The 18,310-nt window shown below is 48.2% G+C and overlaps 1 protein-coding gene across 6 annotated transcripts in view; it reads right to left on the bottom strand.

Moving 5' to 3' along the window:
* MTARC1 (mitochondrial amidoxime reducing component 1) overlaps positions 1-18,310 on the bottom strand; it is a 73,610-nt gene that overhangs the window by 51,200 nt on the left and 4,100 nt on the right. For 4 of the 6 annotated variants that reach the window (XM_021064341.2, XM_084979191.1, XM_021064343.2 and 1 more), the window contains exons 3-6: positions 11,321-11,483; positions 10,748-10,888; positions 5,881-5,942; positions 5,715-5,786 (exon numbers count right to left, since the gene is read on the bottom strand). In XM_021064341.2, the coding sequence (XP_020920000.2) occupies positions 5,715-5,786; positions 5,881-5,942; positions 10,748-10,888; positions 11,321-11,483 (438 nt within the window). Of the gene's footprint in view, positions 1-3,824; positions 4,332-5,714; positions 5,787-5,880; positions 5,943-8,921; positions 9,256-10,747; positions 10,889-11,320; positions 11,484-18,310 lie in introns of those variants that run through there. The other 2 variants (XM_021064338.2, XM_084979190.1) reach the window with 2 other exon arrangements.

Here is an 18,310-nt window from a genome sequence, read left to right as displayed (position 1 = left end):
GTTCCATTCATTGTCACCGGGGACCCACAATGGTTTGATGAGCAGATTACCTCGTTGGTAAGTGAAGCCCTCTACTAGTGCAGAAGGAACAGCGTGGTCAGCAGAACGCAAGAAGCCCCAGGAAGGGGGGACGCGAGAGGTGGACGAATAACAGGGCTGGTCTCCCTTCCCGCTCCCACTGGGAGAGGGTCTTCCTTCACTTTCTCATTTAAGCTGACTCTAAATTTACATCACTTTTCTTGCTTTTGCTTTTCAGGGCTGCATCTGCGGCATCTGGAAGGTTAGAGGTCTAATTGAGAGGGCAGCTGCCCACCTATACCACAGCCACAGCAACGCCAGATCTGAGCCGCATCTGCAACCTACACCACAGCTCATGGCAACACTGGGTCCTTAACTCACTGAGCAGGGTCAGGGATCGAACCTGCATCCTCAAGGATACTCACTGGGTTCGTTACTGAAGAGCCACAATGGGAACTCCCACTTTCATTTTAAAATATTTTCATGGAAAGCATTCATTTCATTCTACTGTGCTTTAAGAAAAAAACAATTCCAGAGTTCCTCTTGTGGCTCAGTGGTAACAGACCCAATGAGTATCCATGAGGATGCAGGTTTGATCCCTGGCCTAGATCATTGGGTTAAGGATCCCGTGTTGCTGTGAGCTGTGTTATAGGCACAGACATGGCTCAGATCCTACATTGCTCTGGCTGTGGTGTAGGCCGGCAGCTGCAGCTCTGATTTGACCCCTATCCTGGGAACCTCCATGTGCCGCAGGTGCAGCCCTAAAAAGCAAAAATAAAAGTAGAAAAAACTATTGCAACAACTTGGGCCTAATTTTGTTCTTCAAATCAGACCCAGCTAAAGAGAACACGGGAAGGGTGAAATCTAGAGCCTCCTTCCAGAGACCCTCTGCCCGCTTCCAGAACACAGGTGCCATGTCGGTGTGTTTCTTGCTGAGTCCCAGCTGCCTGGTGCAGCACCTGGCACATGGCAGCCACTCCAAACAAGGTTGGTTGAACGAAGATATAAATCAACAAATGGACAGGAGCCAGGAGCCGCCGGCCCAGCCTGCCCCGCCGCTCCATGAATATTCCCTTCCCCTGCAGTCAGGTCTCGGCAATGACCTTGACCCTGGGGACCCAGGCACCTCTCCTAGCCTGCCTCTCTGTCAGCACGCAACAGCAAGGGTATCTGGGGATCTGTGCTGCTTGGAGGGTGACCTCTTCAGCTACTTTTAGGGCTTCAGACTCCTCCTAGCTGCCAGCTCTGTAGCCTGAGGTTCTGATGATCTCAGGGAGGGAACAGAGAGGCAGAGTCCTGCCTCCCATACACTGACCATTTATAAAGAACATCACACGTACGACTTCTTAATCCTCATGACGAGCCTTGCATGCACCCTCCCCACCTCACAGGGGGTCTCAGAGGAGTAACCCACTCGCCCAGGATCACAGACCTCAGTGGTCAGACTCGGTCCAGAGTGAGGACCTTCCCCGCCAGTATGTGGCCCCTGGTCATCCCTATACCCCCCAGCACATGCACAGGCCTCACAAGAGGTGAGGGGGTTGATATTTATGCTTCTCCACGAAGGTGAACCCCCCCACTCCGCAACCCACTTCCCCTGCCCCTCCCCATCAACCCCCCACAGAGACACTCCCCCACCAGGTAACTCGGGACTCAAGGACCCACAGGAGCCGCTGCTCCTCCCAGCCCAGCCCCTCAAGCTGCTCCTGGTGGGCCAGGAGTTGATTTGTACAAGTGCAGGTGGCGAGCCGGCCGGCGTGTCCTACTAGCCACCACCCCCGCTCAGGTCCCACCTGTGCTCCTGCCAACAGGGTCCCTGCAGGGCTGCGGGAAGACCCCACAAATGCGATCATCAGAGACCCCTTGTGGGGCTGAGGAAGTATTGTCATTGTCTATGAATTCACGTGTACAACAAGCTTTGTTCAAGACGCCAAAAACGTGGCATTCGCTCATACACAGATTTTCTATGATTTTTTCCCAAATGTAAATATTATATATAATATATAGTCTATATATTATATGAATATTATATGATATATAATATATTATACATGTTGTTATATTTTACACATATATATGTATGTATTTAGTTTTTGTTTATGATGGGATTAATAAATTACAAATCCATTTAAAATCACCTTTCTTAGTGCTTTTTTCTTTTTAATGAAAAGTTCCCAGGCCAGGGACTGAATGCAAGCTGCAGCTGTCGCCAGGCCAGATCCTATCACTGCGTCATAGCAGGAACTCCTCTTAGTGCGTTTTCTCTTTCCGTGAATAAAAACATTCAAGAAACAAATGGGTGAGAGACCAAGACTTTTTTAGCTTAAGCAGAAATCTCCATACTTGGAGTTCCCTTCGTGGCTCAGCAGTTACAAACATGACTAGAATCCACGAGGATGCGGGTTCGACCCCTGGCCTCCCTCAGTGGGTTAAGGATCCGGTGTTGCTGTAAGCTGTGGTGTAGGTTGCAGACACAGCTTGGTTCTGATGTTGCTGTGGCTGTGGCGTAGGCCAGCGGCTACAGCTCCGATTAGACCCCTAGCCTGGGAACTTCCATATGCCACAGGTGCGGCCCTAGAAAAGACAGAAAAAAAAAAAAAAAAAAAAAAAGGCTCCCAGCAGAGGGGAGGGCACTTCCCGAATTATCAGAGGGAAAGGTGCCAGACACCAAGCTCAGTGCTGGGAGCACAGAGAGAACAAGAGGTAAAAGGCTGACAAGGGGGAGTTCCCGTTGTGGTTCAACGGTTGATAAGCCTGACTAGCGTCCATGAGGACTTGGGTTCAATCTCTGGCCTCACTCAGTGGGTTAAGGATCTGGCATTGTTGTGGCTGTGGTGTAGGCCAGCGGCTACAGCTCCCATTAGACCCCTAGCCTGGGAACCTCCATATGCCGCAGGTGCAGCCCTAAAAGACAAAAAAAAGGGGAGGAGGGTGACAAGATATGGAAGCCACCTAAATGTCCACTGACAGATGAATGGATGAAGAAGAGGTAGTGCATATACACAATGGAATATTACTCAGCCACAAAAAGGACGGAATAATGCCATTCACAGCAACATGGATGCAATTTAGACTCTCATACTAAGTGAAGTAAGTCGGAAAGAGAAAGACAAATCCCATATGATATCACTTATATGTGGAATCTAAAATATGGCACAGATGAACCTATCTATAGAACAGAAACAGACTCACAGACATAGAGAACAGACTTGTGGTTGCCAAAGGGAGGGGGAGGGAGTAGGATGGACAGGGAGTTTGGGGCTGGTAGATGCAGACTATTGCATTTAGAATGGATAAGCAATGAGGTCCTGCTGTACAGCACAGGGAACTCTGTCCAGTTTCTTGGGACTGACCATGATGGAAGGTAGGATGAGAAAAAGAATATATATATATATATATGTATATATATATGACTGGGGCATTTTGCTGTAGAGCAGAAATTGACACAACATTTTAAATCAACTACACTCCAAGGGAAAAAAAAAAAGAATGACAAGAATGGCCTCTGGGGAATGACAAGTCAACTCCCCAGATCACTTGGTTGGTTTGCATAGGGAACCATCCAGGTCTGTGGCTCCCCACTGATTTCACCAGGAGGAACACCCAGTGTCTGAGCCAGAGGGGGGACCTGCTGACCTGGTGTTCATCAGAGGAGACAAGCCTGCTGGTCCAAAGAAGGCCGTGAGCTTGGCGAGAGAAGGGACGAAGCGGATTCCCATTCCAAGGGCCAATCTGGTCACACACGCCCAAGCATGACAGCCCCTAATGTGCTCTTCCCTGACGCTTTTGTCAGATGGCCAAACTTCTTTTTTTTTTTTAATTTCAGTTATGCATGTATTGATTTTTTAGGCTTTACTTAAGTATAGTTACTTTACAAGATTGCCATCATTCTGCTGTGCACCAAAGGGACCCAGTCACACACAGACACATATTCACTCTCTCTCAGATTCTTTTCCCACGTGGATCATCACACAACACTGGGGAGCGTTCTGTGTGCGCTGCAGCAGGTTCCTGTTGGCCACTCATCCCATAGACCTCAGTGTGGGATGTCAGATGCCCAAACTTGAGGCTTCCAGGGCTTTGCCTAGAGCCGGCGTCACCGTCTCCCCCCGCCTTCCCCCTCTACAAGTGACACCCCAGGATGCAGGTCAGGGCAAAGCCGAGCATCTCAAGAGCTGTAAATATGAGACCTGACACCCCACCCCAGCCCCTGATCCTGCATCCGTGAAGATGAGCATCCTTTCTGGGTTTCAGCGATGTCCAGGTCCAAGATGGGACAGGTAACGGCACGGAAGCGTGTGGATCCTGAATTGCTGTTTTAGCAAAAGTATCCCAGGTTGACTCCAGAAAGTTTAGAGGCTACATATCAGAATATGTATTTTCTCCTTAATTCCATCACCTGAAGAGCATCTCAATATCAGTTTTCAGTCTTCCAGCCTGATCGCTGCTCAGGTGCATTTATACATTTTACTTGTTTGTTTTTAGGCGGAAATTCCCAGGCCAGGGACTGAATCCACGTCACAGCAGTGACAATGCCGGGTTCTTAACCCCCTACATCACCAGAGAAGACTATGCATTTACATAGTTGAAAAACAAAGCAAAAACTCAATACTCTATACACTGCCTTGTAATCAGGTTTTTTTTTTTAAATGAATGTTATCTTAAATATCATTCCCTGCAACGTAAACTTATTGTCTGCCGTGGTCTTTCATTAAAATGTTTTATTATGAAAATGTAACTAAGCATAAGAATAGAAAAAGCAGTGCAATGAGTCCCCACGTAATTAACACTCAGAGCCTATTTATCATGATTTGACACCTTTTTCCATGATTCCTTTTGCCAAGATCACAGGCAGTGCACCCCAGCTCTCACTTCACCCCATGTGCTCAAACCTGCTTCTCCAAAACACATGGGCATTTATCGCGGCACCACCAAGCCTTCATCGCACCTAAGGAATTTGTGATATCACCCAGGACTCAGTCCAAACTAGCTACCGTGTGTACTTTTTTTAAATTGGTCTGTTCAGATCATGAATTCTTTTTTTTTTCTTCCTTTTTTTTGTCTTTTTAGGGCCGCAGCCACGGATTATGAAGGTTCCCAGGCTAGGGGTCGAATCAGAGCTGCAGCCACCGGCCTACACCACAGCCACAGCAATGTAGGATCCAAACCTCATCTGCGACCTACACCACAGCTCATGGCAATGCCAGATCTTTGCCCACTAAGCAAGGCCAGGGATTAAACCTGCATCCTCATGGATACTAGTTGGGTTCGTTACCACATAGCCACGATGGAAGCTCCCAGATCATGAATTCTAAATGAAAAATAAAATTGGAGTTTCTGTCATGGGTCAGTGGAAACGCATGTGACTAGTATCCTGGAGGATGCAGGTTCAATCCCTGGCCTCGCTCTATAGGCGAAGGATGCAGCATTGCCGTGAGCTGTGATGTAGGCCACAGATGTGGCTCGGATCTGGTGTTGCTGTGGCTGTGGTGTAGGCAGCTGAAGCTCTGATTCAACCCCTGGCCTGGAAACCTCCATATGCCCCAGGTGAGGCCCTAAAAATGGGGGGGGGGGGGTAAAAATAGTTGTTCGAGCAAGCGTTCTGGGGGCCAAAGCACCCAGAAATGTTTTCGAAATTACCCAGTCATGTGGACCCCCTTCTGCCTCAAGAATGGACGTAAACCACTTAGTCCTACCTCCTCAGGGTCTCCAGCGGCTCCTTCCTGCTCATGATGCCGGTGTCCGGGTCCACTGTGGTTAAAACGCACCTGGCCACACACACAGGGCATCACGCAGGGCACAGGGCAGCCGGTCCTCGGCCTCCCTCCCGCTCCCGGGCGGCGCGGCGCACACGCTCCTCACCTGTAACAAGCCATCACCCTCTTCATTTCCATGTCACCTATAAGAAGCTCATCCCACGAGTCCTGGGGACAAAGCACATAATTCACATGAGGGCTTCAGACCCTGAACCACCGGTGCAGGGACTTCGAGTCACTCAACAGCTAATGAAGCCACTTCCATCAAAGGAGGTGGACTCGGAGTTCCCGCTGTGGCTCAGCAGGTTAAGAACCTGACATAGTCTCAGTAAAGATGCAGTTCGATCCCCAGCTTTGCTCAGTGGGTTAAGGGTCTGGCCTTGCGGCACAGGTCACAGAAGCGGCTCGGATCTGGTGTTGCTGTGGCTGCGGTGTAAGCCTCAACTGCAGCTGGAGAGGACCCCTGGCCTGGGAACCTCCACATACTGCAGGTGCAGCTCTAAAAGTGAACAAGATAAAAGGAGGCAGATGCTCCATCGGTCCTAAGAAGCTGCACACCTCCCTGCCCCCTCCCTCCGCCTTGGATTTGTCCCTTCATTCCCCTGAAAAGCAGTGCTTCCCCCCTTTCACTTGTAAGACGGGGGTGGAAATGCACCTCCTTCAGGGAGCCTGCCTGACCTGCTGAGCTTGACGGGGGAGGTGGGAAGTCCAGGAGCTGATGGGGGGCTCAGGGGGAGAGGCGGGAGGGGTCTGAGTGGGGGATTACAGCGGATCGTATCAGATCCCCCGTGCACGTCTAAAGTGGATTGAGATCCTCAGTCATGGCATCTGTTGATCTTGCATCTCCCTGGCCGCACAGGAATGAATCCAGAGCAGGGGCTGCCTCCTCTCCCAGCTTCTCCAGGGGGCATTTACAAAGCACCCCAGTCCAGGAAGCTCCTTGGACATTTGTCCTCAGCCTGGGTCACCGGCACCTACCCCTCAGGACAAATCCTATCGACGGACTGTGCCGCTCAAAGCCAGCAGGGGAGAGAGAACACACACGTACGAAAGGTCAGGATTCCTTTCACGAGTTCAGAAAAATTGAGAGAACACGTGATAACAGGAAACTATATCCAATCTCTTGTGATAGAAGATGATGGAAGATACTATAAGAAAAAGAATGTGGCCTTCCCGTCATGACTCAGCAGTTAGTGAACCCAACTAGCATCTGTGAGGATGCAGGTTCAATCCCTGGCCTCGCTCAGGGGGTTATGGATCCAGCATGGCTGTGGCTGTGGTATAGGCCGGCGGCTACAGCTCCAAATCAGCCTCTAGCCTGGGAACCTCCATATGCCATGGGTGTGGCTGTAGAAAGACAAAAAGACAAAAAAAGAAATAAAAAAGAAAAAGAATGTATATATGTATGACTGGGTCACTATGCTGTACAGCAGAAATTGACATAACATTATAAACCAATGATTCTAGACTGTTCTCCAAGGAAGATATACAGATGGCCAGAAAACACATGAAAAAATGCTCAACATCGCTGATTATAAGAGAAATGCAAATCAAAACTACCATGAGATACCACCTCACACCAGTCAGAATGGGCATCATTCATAAGTCCACAAATAACAAGTGCTGGAGGGGGTGTGGAGAAAAGGGAACCCTCCTGCACTGTTGGTGGGAATGTAAACTGGTACAGCCACTATGGAGAACAGTTTGGAGATACCTTAGAAATCTAGAACTTCCATATGACCCCGCAATCCCACTCTTGGGCATCTATCCGGACAAAGCTCTACTTAAAAGAGACACATGCACCCGCATGTTCATTGCAGCACTATTCACAATAGCCAGGACATGGAAACAAGCCAAATGTCCATCGACAGAGGATTGGATTTGGAAGATGTGGTATGGATACACAAAGGAATACTACTCAGCCATAAAAAAGAATGACATAAAGCCATTTGCAACAACATGGATGGAACTAGACTCTCACACTGAGTGAAATGAGTCAGAAAGACAAAGACAAATACCATATGATATCACTTATAACTGGAATCTAATATACAGCACAAAAGAACCTTTCCACAGAAAAGAAAATCATGGACTTGGAGAATAGACTTGAGTCTGGCCAGAGGGAGAGGGAGGGAGTTGGGGGGATCGGGAGCTTGGGGTTAATGGATACAACTTGGAATGGATTTACAAGGAGATCCTGCTGAGTAGCATCAAGAACAATGTCATGATACTTATATTGCAACAGAACAAAGGGTGGGGGAAAAATGTATACATGTAAGAGGAACTTGGTCCCCATGCTGTACAGTGGAAAAAAATTAAAACAACAAAACAAGAAAAAAAAATAATTCTTTAATTTTAAAAAATAGAAATAGGAGTTCCCGATGTGGTTCAGTGGAAACAAACCCGACCAGTATCCATGAGGATGCGGGTTCCATCCCTGGCCCCACTCAGGGATCCCTTGCCATGAGCTGTGGTGTAGGTCACAGACACAGCTTGGATCTTGCATTGCTGTGGTTGTGGTGTAGGCTGGCAGCTTTAGCTCTGATGCCACCCCTGGCCTGGGAACTTCCATATGCCTCAGGCGCGGCCCTAAAATAAATAAGTAAATAAACAGAAATAAAGACGCGTGGAAAGATAGCACCCAGTATGCTACTTTAACTGGGTGCAGGCAAGGTTTTGCTGGTGGTTCAGATTTTCAGGCCGCTCTGGTCAGCAGAGGGTTTATGGAAAAGAGTAGAGACTCTAAGAGGCACGAAAAAAGGGTGAGGGGACTCTGAGCCACAGTCAGAAGGAAGGACATCTGCTTGTTCCTGAGAGAAGAGCTGGCTCCCTGAGGGCTGAAGACCAGAATTCCTGAGTTAAAACAAAGGTCATCCAGTCCTTTGTGGATGACAAGCCAGAAAGAAAGGTCCAGACCAAGAATTTTAACTCTGATAGTGGGTATTAGTCTTGATATTTCCATTGCAGGTTGTTTTTGTTGGTTGGTTGGGAGGCTGTTTTTTAATTGCCAGTTTCACAACAATCCAAAAAGCTGGGCACCTCCGATCAGAGCAGTCGAGACTGTGCTGTGCACATCTCTCCACCAGAAGGCACTGCGGTCACAAAATAAATAAATAAATAAAAGATCCAAAAGCAGCGAAATGAGGGTTCTGGTCAAGAAATTAATTTATTGATGATTAAGAAAATATTGACCGAACTCCTTTGTTATGTGCAATAAAAACTTGGGGCTTGGATCACAGATAAATAAATTAAAAAGCCCACCATCAGGAAAGGATGTGTTTGGCAAACTGGAGGGAAAAGAGCAAACGATGAATGCTGAATGCACCCTGCGGCCCGGAACCAAGTGGAGAAGGGCCCCTCGCCATCTTCCTAGAATGTGTTCCCTTGAGATGACAGGAAACTGAGACAGGGCCAGCCAGGTACGGAGAGACGCAGACACAGGATGATGCGGCTTTGGAGAAGAGAGGCCATTCTTCCAGGTCTGGCAATCAGAGCAGACTTCTCAGGGGAGGTGGCTTTTAAAGAAGGCCAGGGGGCTCTAAGTGGGGCTAGGGTAAGATGTGAGTGACGTGGAGACAGATGAGCATAGATCAGGGGCTTGGATCACAGATAAATAAATTAAAATTTGTCCCCCCGTTACCTCTATTGGAAGTCGAGGCGGGGGGACAAACCGCGGCCCAATTCTGAAGGGATCCGAACGGGAGAGGGGGCAGCCTGGGACTTTTGAGACCCGGGGAGGCACTGGAGGTGCTGGGGCAAGGCAGTAACACTGGCTGTCACAAAACTTTAGGGTAGAAGAGGTCACTGGGGTGCTCCGGGAGGCTTGGCTGTGGCAACATCCAGGACCACTCAGTGGTCCAGACTTGAGCGAATAAAGGTGATCCAGTTGATGGCTGAGAATAGAAAGGGAGCAGATGTGGTTGGGGCAGAGGCCCCAGCAAGTGCAAAGGTCCTGAGGTGGGAAGGAGCAGAGAGAGAAAGAGGGCGGAGTAACAGCAAATGAAGCCTGGAGCCGGAAGGGCTGGCCCCACACAGGGCCCTACCAGCCTTTCTGAGGATCCCACTTTTTGCTTGAAGAGAGATGGAGTGCCCAGCGGGTGTGGAGAAGAAGGAGGGCATGATGGGGTTACACTTCCAGGATGACCTTGACCTGGGAGGTGATACGGTGGGAGGAGGGGCAGTCCAGGGGAGACCAGGGAAGAGACGCTCTTGCCACAAACCCTGTGAGAGGGGCGGGGACTTGGCCCAGGAGGAGGTGGCGGAGGACAGCAGCCCCAAGGCTGGTTTATTGTCTGAATGTGGCGTCAAGGGGGAGAAGAACAGACAGTGGTTCCGCTTGGAAGCTGAGCTACTACAAGTCCGAGCTGCGGTCCACCGAGATGGGCAAGGCTGGGCAGAGCGGCCTTGGGGTGGGAGCGGGGCCTCGGTGCCCAAGGGGAGAGAGCCCGGGGGCATCTGGAGAAGAAGGAGCGAGAGTTCAGCGGGAAGACGGAGTCTGGGGATCCGCCGGCGCAGAAGGTTTTGCCACACGCAGACCAGGGCTTGAACAGAGACAGAGGTTGCTACAGGCTGAGGGTTCGTGTCCTCCCAACACGTGGAGCTGAAACCTGCCCCTCAGCGGGATGGAACAGGAGGGGCCTGATGCGGGGACGAGGGTGGGGCCCCTTGGGAACGGGACCAGGGGTCCTTTCAGAAGGGACGCCCGACAGCTCCACCCGAGGTCACCGAGCCGAGACAGCCGTCTCCGGGCCAGGAAGCAAGTCCTCAAAGCCAGACACCTGCACACACCTGCGAGGGCCTTGACCCTGGACTTCCCAGCCTCCAGAACTGTGAGAAATAAATTCCCACAGCTCACAAGCCAAAGCCCACACCTCACCGCCCCGTCGTCAGTAACATCAAACTCTCATGTCTTAAAAAAAAAAAAAAAAAAAAAATTAAATCCAAGAAAAAGGGCAAGGAGGGCAGAGCGTTACCTCCGCGTAGGCATCGCATCCTGAAATGACGATATTGGGCCTGAAGTTGGCTGCTTTCACCTTTTTCTCTAGCCGGGAGTTCAGATCCGCCAGCGACGCCTCCGAAAGGATCAAGAACGGGCTGGCATCGGAGTAGGCAACCTGATGAGAAAATAGGAATTGTTACAGCATGAGGCACACCGAGGTATTTCTCAGAGGTTACCTGGGTCTAGTTTCTAGAACCTTCCTCCCCCATCCCTCCCCTCCAAACACCATCTTTGTAAGTATTCCTCTAGTTCTTTTTCTAGAAAAGTCACAGGGATTCGGGGACTTTAAATAGCCTTGCGGATAACAGGAATCCCATGAAGGAGAGAGGTGAATCTGGTCTGGAATCTTAGAGCTGCCTTTCTCTCATTTTCCAAATTCTCACGTGTTTAATGAGGTAGTTGGGTTTGATGACCTCATTATGTGTATAAAAAATATTCACTGATTCCACGGATATTTATTTTTTATGCAACCTGCAAATCAGCGTTCACCAGGGCCATGCTTTCTGGTCCCAAGGGCAAGGGCCAAAGCAAGGGAGGCTCCTCTGACCTGGTCTGTGGGCCGGAACAAGTGCTCTATCTGGTGAGAATTTCTGGGTGACATGTGGGGCTCAAAATGCACCAGGCGGTAGGGCTGCGTCTTCAGGAAGCTCGTTATCCACTGGGCCGCGGCCTCGCCACAGTCCCTGCCCTGGATCTGCAGGCCCTGCACTCTGCGGGGGGGCAGGAGCAAAGAACAGGCGTGGCTTTGAACGTCTGGACCCCCCACCACGTCCCACACACATCCAAGGTCTGCCCCACGCTGTGATGTCCCCATAAGTCCCTCATGACCAAGACAGAGCACTTTAGCCTGGCCCTGCCACTGAACCACACGGAAGCCCCAACAAAGACACAATTTCTAGCCTTGTTTTCCCCATTTCTTGAAAGTAGACGTATAGGCGTTCCCGTCGTGGCTCAGTGGTTAACGAATCCCACTAGGAACCATGAGGTTGCAGGTTCAATCCCTGGTCTTGCTCAGTGGGTTAAGCTGGCATTGCCGTGAGCTGGGGTGTAGGTCGAAGAAGCAGCTTGGATCCTGTGGTGTAGGCTGGCGGCCACAGCTCCGATTCGACCCCTAGCCTGGGAACCTCCATATGCCGTGGGAGCGGCCCTAGAAAAGGCAAAAAGACAAAAATAAATGAATAAATAAGTATAGTTGAGGTACAATATTTTGTTAGTTGCAGGTGTACAGCATGGTGATTCAGTATTTTTTTTTTTTTTGCCTTTTTTTAGGGCCATACCCTTGGCATGATTCAGTATTTTCGCAGATTACATTCCATTATAAATTATTATAAGGTAGCCGGAATCATTCCCTGTGTTGTGCAGTAATCTCCGCTGCTTATCTATTTTATAAAACAGAGTGACGCACGCCTGGCCCTGCTTGCTTGGAAGGAATGCAGGCAGGACAAAATAAGATCATGTGTTTGAAAAGAGACTGAACGCTCCAGAAGAAACCTGACACATTAGTATAAAGTAAAATGATGATTGCCGCAAGGTCTGGTCCACCCAACGGGACAGCAACCAGAAATCTTTATTAACGGGCCTGGTTCTACTTTTTGCCAGTGTACTGACAGTAAAATGAGATGCAGTCATGCATGCGAAAATGTTTGATAAAATCTAAAAATTACCATACGATATCAGTTACATGTGGAATCTAAAATATGGCACAAATGATCCTACCTACAAGACAGAAGCAGACTCACAGACATAAAGAGACTTGTGGTTGCCAAGGGGGAGGGGGAGGGAGTGGGAGGGATGGGAGTTTGGTATTTGTAGATGCAAACTATGACATTTAGAATGGATAAGCAATGAGGTCCTGCTGTACAGCGCAGGGAACTCTATCCAGTCTCTTGGGATAGACCACGATGGAAGACAGTGTAAGAAAGAGAATGGGAGTTCCCATTGTGGTTCAGTGGGTTAGGAGCCTGCCATAGTGTCTGTGAGGATGCGGGGTTCAATTCCTGGTCTTGCACAGTGGCTTGAGGATCCAGTGTTGACACTAGCTGTGGTGTAGATCATAGATGTGGCTTGGATCTGGTGTTGCTGTGGCTGTGGTGTAGGCCGGTAGCTAGGGCTCTGATTGGACCCATAGCCTGGGAAGCTCCATATGCCGCAGGTGCAGCCCTAAAAAAAAAAGGAAAAAAAATGTTTATACATATATTTTTTAATAAATGTATATATATATGACTGGATCACTAGGCTGAACATCATCAATTGACACAACACTGTAAATCAACTATAATTAAAAAATAAAATTATATGTGAAAAAGAAAAAAATTTAAAAATTAAAGTTATAGTCAATAGTAATCTAAATTGATTTGATCGCTAGTAATAATTCTGTAGGATTTGAAGTCTGCCCTTCCTGACACGCAGTGTGCAAGACTATTTGGAAGCTGGGTGTGTTTCACAGACGAAAACAGGAAAGAAACGCTTAGGAGGGGCCAGTGTTTCTTAAGTGCAGGACCGCTCACCCCTGTGGGTGCTTATGATTACTGGGGGTTGTCGCCCGGCTGGAACATGAAATAATGACAAATTGCATGGAAAGAAAGTGATTCTGTTCCATTTAATGTGAACGGTTTTGTTTGTTTGTTTTGTTTTGTTTTTTGTTTTTTGTCTTTTATCTTTTCAGGGCCTCACCCTCGGCATATGGAGTTTCCCCGGCTAGGGGTTTAATCGGAGCTACTGCTGCTGGCCTACACCACAGCCACAGCAACACCAGATATTAACCCACTGAGCAAGGCCAGGGATCGAACCCGCAACCTCATGGTTCCTAGTCAGATGCGTTTCCGCTGCATCACATAGTGTCAACAGTTTTTAACTTTTAGCAACACATCCTAATAACCTCTTTTTTGTGTGTGTGCCTTTTTTTTTAGGGCAGCATATGGAGATTCCCAGGCTATGGGTCCAATCTGAGCTGCAGCTGCCGGCCTACACCACAGCCACAGCAACTCGGGATCCAAGCCTCATCTGCGACCCACACCACAGCTCACAGCAGCCCCAGATCCTCAACCCAGAGTGAGGCCAGGGGTTGAATCCATGTCCTCCTGGATCCTAATCGGGTTCGTTTCCACTGAGCCACGATGGGAACTCCCTACTAACCTCTTTTTGAAAACAGGAAGAACAGACCTGAGGTACAGAGACCTCTCTAGGTGATGGTTTCCAGCTAGAATGAGGTAACATGTTATTTGCAGCACGTTTATTGTTTCAGGTACCTTCTAGACCCACTAAACTACATAGGCGTCCACACAAGGTTTCCTTTGGAAATAAATGTCTCTAAGGTTTTTTACAACCTGAATCAATGTCGGGGGGGCGGGGCAGGGCATCATTAAGTAAATAAGACTAGGGGCGGTTTATAACGGCACATAAATCATGGCCGTGGTCTGCAAACACCCGGAGTTTGAGAAAGAGTGAGTCCAGGGGAGGGCGGGCTCCCTGGTTCCAGAAACGACTCACTAGCTCGGTGACCTAGGGGTTACTTCTCTTCTTGCACCTCAGTTTGGTCGTCTATAAAAGGGGGGTAAAAAGATCACAAAAATCTTATAAGGATTAGAGACAATCTATTCAGAGTCCCCAAAACAGTTCTTAGGTTTGAGATCTGCTCAGTAGAGAGCAGGAATGACTCTATTTTTTCCCCAGTTTTTTCAAGTTATCGTTGTATAATTACTTCACAAGTCAAATATTTAATCAAAACCCTCTATCCTCTAATCACATATTTATTATATTATAAAGTAGATTAAGACTATTCATACATCTTTATAAAAATATATACATATATATTTCTCTATCTTTTTCCCTGGCTTTCTTGACATGTAATTGACATACAATACAACACTGTGTAAGCTTTTTGGTTTTGGGGTTTTTTTTTTTTGTCTTTTTAGGGCCACACTCATGGCATATGGAGGTTCCCAGGCTAGGGGTCTAATCGGAGCTGTAGCTGCAGGCCTACACCAGAGCTGTGGCAACTCAGGATCCGAGCCTCATCTGCAACCTACACCACAGCTCACGGCCACGCCAGATCATTAACCCACTGAGCAAGGCCAGGGATTGAACCTGCAACCTCATGGTTCCTAGTCGGATTCGTTAACCACTGAGCCACGACGGGAGCTCCGACAGCATGTCGGTTTAAGGCATACACCTTGTTTGATGCGGGTGTGTACTGCACTAACACGTCCATCACCCATGTAATTACCGTTTCTTTTTTGTGGTGACAACATTTAAGATTTACACTCTTAGCAACTTCCTTTTCTCCTCCCAGTTTTATTGAGATCGAATCGACTTTCAGCACGGTATACACCGAAAATGCACAACATAGTGTCAAACACAGCCGCAGCAGTGACACCCCAGGTTCTTAACCTGCTGAGCGTCAAAGGATCCCGACAAGAACTACCTCTACTTGGTTAAAGCATCTGCCTCTATCTTGGGTTGTGACAAAAGTTTTTTACATGTCTGTCCTCTTCCTCGAACACTTCTTTCCATTGCAGCCTCTCTGGGCAGGTCTTGGAGTTCAAGTTCATTAACGCCAGAACTCCAGGGCTTTCCATGAGCAGAATTTTGCTCTTTGTTTTCTCCCCCCCACCCCCGCCCCCATTTCTCTTGTGCTCTGAGTAGCCTCAGCTGTGTGCTTGTCCCCGGCATTCCACTGACGCTCTGTCCCAAGAATCCAAGCAAAGAAAAATAATCCAAGTGTCCCTGAAACCTGTAACAAAGATCGTACAGGCACAATCTGAAGCTGAATTTGCCTGAATAACCCACAGAAAAGCCCTAGTTCTGCCTCCCACGGCTGGCGGGGCTCATGAGAAAATCAAGGAACAGCCTCGGCTGTGCAAACAGGTGTACCGGCTACTATTTCGACCTGTGGAAGGTGAACTCGGGACCCCAAACTCATCAGAAATCTTCAGGCAACTGTGGCTGAAGTTAAGGCTCCTGCACAAGAGGATGGCCTCGGTCATCAAAGGAAACCTGAGCCCAAGGTGTTCTTGGCATCTTTACCCTAAGGGTCTGTGAACGACCGCTGCACTTCTGAGCCTTCTTATTTCACAATTTCTTTTTTCTTTCTCTCTGTCTTTTCAGGGACGCCCCTGCGGCATATGGAGGTTCGCAGGCTAGGGGTCAAATCGGAGCTACAGTTGCTGGCCTACACCACAGCCACAGCCACGCCAGATCCAAGCCACATCTGCGACCTACACCACAGCTCATGGCAACGCGGGATCCTTGACCCACTGAGCGAGGCCAGGGATGGCACCTGTGTCCTCACAATTACTAGTCAGATTCAATTCCGCTGAGCCACGATAGGAACTCCTGCAATTTCTGCCCTTGCGTAGTCCTTGGGGCATGACCGAAAGCTGGTAAGGGGCCATGCAAAAATTGTCCCCACAATTCCAACTGAACCAGTAATTAAATGGAAAAAAAGTTAACCACAAGAAAGTGTGGGTAAATATCTAACCATGGCAGACCAATCAGGAACCAGGCTATGGTGAAACACGAAATACACACAGCAATAGGTGTATTCAAAAGTTTGCCTCGGGAGTTCCTGCTGTGGCTCAGCAGTAACCAACCTGACTAGCATCCATGAGGACACAGGTTCAATCCCTGACCTCACTCAGAGGGTTAAGGATTCACATTACTCTGAGCTATGATGTAGGTCACAGATGTGGCTGTGATCCCGCGTGGCTGTGGCTGTGGTGGAGGCTGGCGGATACAGCTCCAATTCAGCCCCAATTCAGCCCCTAGCCTGGGAATGTCTATGCACTATGGGTGTGGTCCTAAAAAAAAAAAAAAAAAAAAAAGAAAAAGTTTGCCTCAGACAATCAGAAATGCAAATTAAATCAATAAGACATTACCTTTCCCCCCCAAAAAAATGACAAAATATTTTTGAACATAATCATCAGAATGTAATGAGACAAACATGCTTATAAACTGCTGGGAATATACAGCTGCAATAACCATTCTGCAAAACGATTTAGCAACATATATCAAATGTCTAGAGGAAATGTAGGCTTGTTGGTAAAACCACCGCTAAGATGTTTTCTCTAAAGAAATAATAAGAGCTATGACAAAGATTTATGTCAAGTTATTCATCACATTCTTCTTCGTACCTGGAAAAAATATGAAAACAATCCAAGTGTTTAATCTTGGGGACAAGTTAAAATGCCTTCGAGGATACCCACGGAATGAAATATTATGCCTACATGAAAATGGTGTTTTTGAAGATTTCTTAGGAATCTGAAAAAATACTCAACATATCCACTCAAGTATATAAAGCATATTCAGAACTGGTTTTTGGTACTATTTCCATTTGGTTTTAAAAGTATTAGACATAGAGACAGAAAGAAAATATGTGAGGAGTTCCTTTTGTGGCTTAGTGGTTAACAAATCCAACTAGGATCCATGAGAATGTGGGTTCGTTCCCTGGCCTCACTCAGTGGATTAAGGATCCGGCATTGCCGTGAGCTGTGGTGTAGGTCGCAGACGAGGCTCACATCCGGTGTTGCTGTGGCCGTGGTGTAGGCCAGCAGCTGCAGCTCCGATTGGACGCCTAGCCTGAGAACTTCCATATGTTGCAGGGACAGTCCTAAAACGAAAAAAGAAAAATGCAGAAACTGTGACAAAAGTATAATTAGACCATATTTTAACTTTTCCATGATAAAATTCAAAAATCAACTCCAGACAGGATTTCTTACCAGCATGGCTGGTTTTCCTGGGAAACTTTCTCCCTTGCTGCCCTTCTGAAGTTGAGGAAAGACTCTGTACAGAGAAGACTCCTGGCTGGCTCTCCACCCACTATGACAGGGACCCTGGGGCTTGGATCACTCTTCTGGCTGCAGCTACTCTTTTCTGTTTTGGAGCTTCCCTTCCTTAGAACTAAATATCAAGGGTCACATAGCCACTCCTTTCATGACTCAGATTTGGAAGGTCCCAGTCTTTCCAGGCAACAGAGACATGATCCTAAGGTAATAATACATGGATTTGGCCTCTCCTCTTCCAGGGCCCCCTCCCCATCACTCCCACCCCATCTGTGTCCTTTATCCCTTGGGGGTGTTATTTTTCTGTTGCCCACCTGTCAAGAGGCTTTTGTTCCCATGATTTTCTTTCTTTCTTTCTTTTTTTTTTTTGTCTTTTTTGCCTCTTCTAGGGCCGCAGCCATGGCATATGGAGGTTCCTAGGCTAGGGGTCGAATCGGAGCTGTAGCCGTCGGCCTATGCCACAGCCACAGCAATGCCGGATCCAAGCAGCGTCTGCAACTTACACCACAGCTCACAGCAACACTGGATCCTTAACCCACTGAGGGAGGTCAGGGATCGAACCCACAACCTCATGGTTCCTAGTCAGATTCGTTAACCACTGCGCCACAGTGGGAACTCCGTGTTCCCATGATTTTTCTACATCAGACGTTTTTATGTTTCTCTGCCCCACATCAACATACGTTTCTGAAGCTGTTCCCTTTTCCCACCTTCTCTGAGGGGTCGTGGTGCTGAGGACTTGACCCTGCATATGGCTCATC

Source organism: Sus scrofa, chromosome 10, assembly GCF_054392235.1.
Source record: "Sus scrofa isolate SSC_HxYL_T2T_F1_AM1 chromosome 10, Sscrofa_HxYL_maternal_Yorkshire_Landrace_v2.0, whole genome shotgun sequence".
Taxonomy (NCBI): domain Eukaryota; kingdom Metazoa; phylum Chordata; class Mammalia; order Artiodactyla; family Suidae; genus Sus; species Sus scrofa.
Note: the sequence above shows the minus strand (reverse complement) of the source record. Positions and strands in the feature narration are given on the sequence as shown.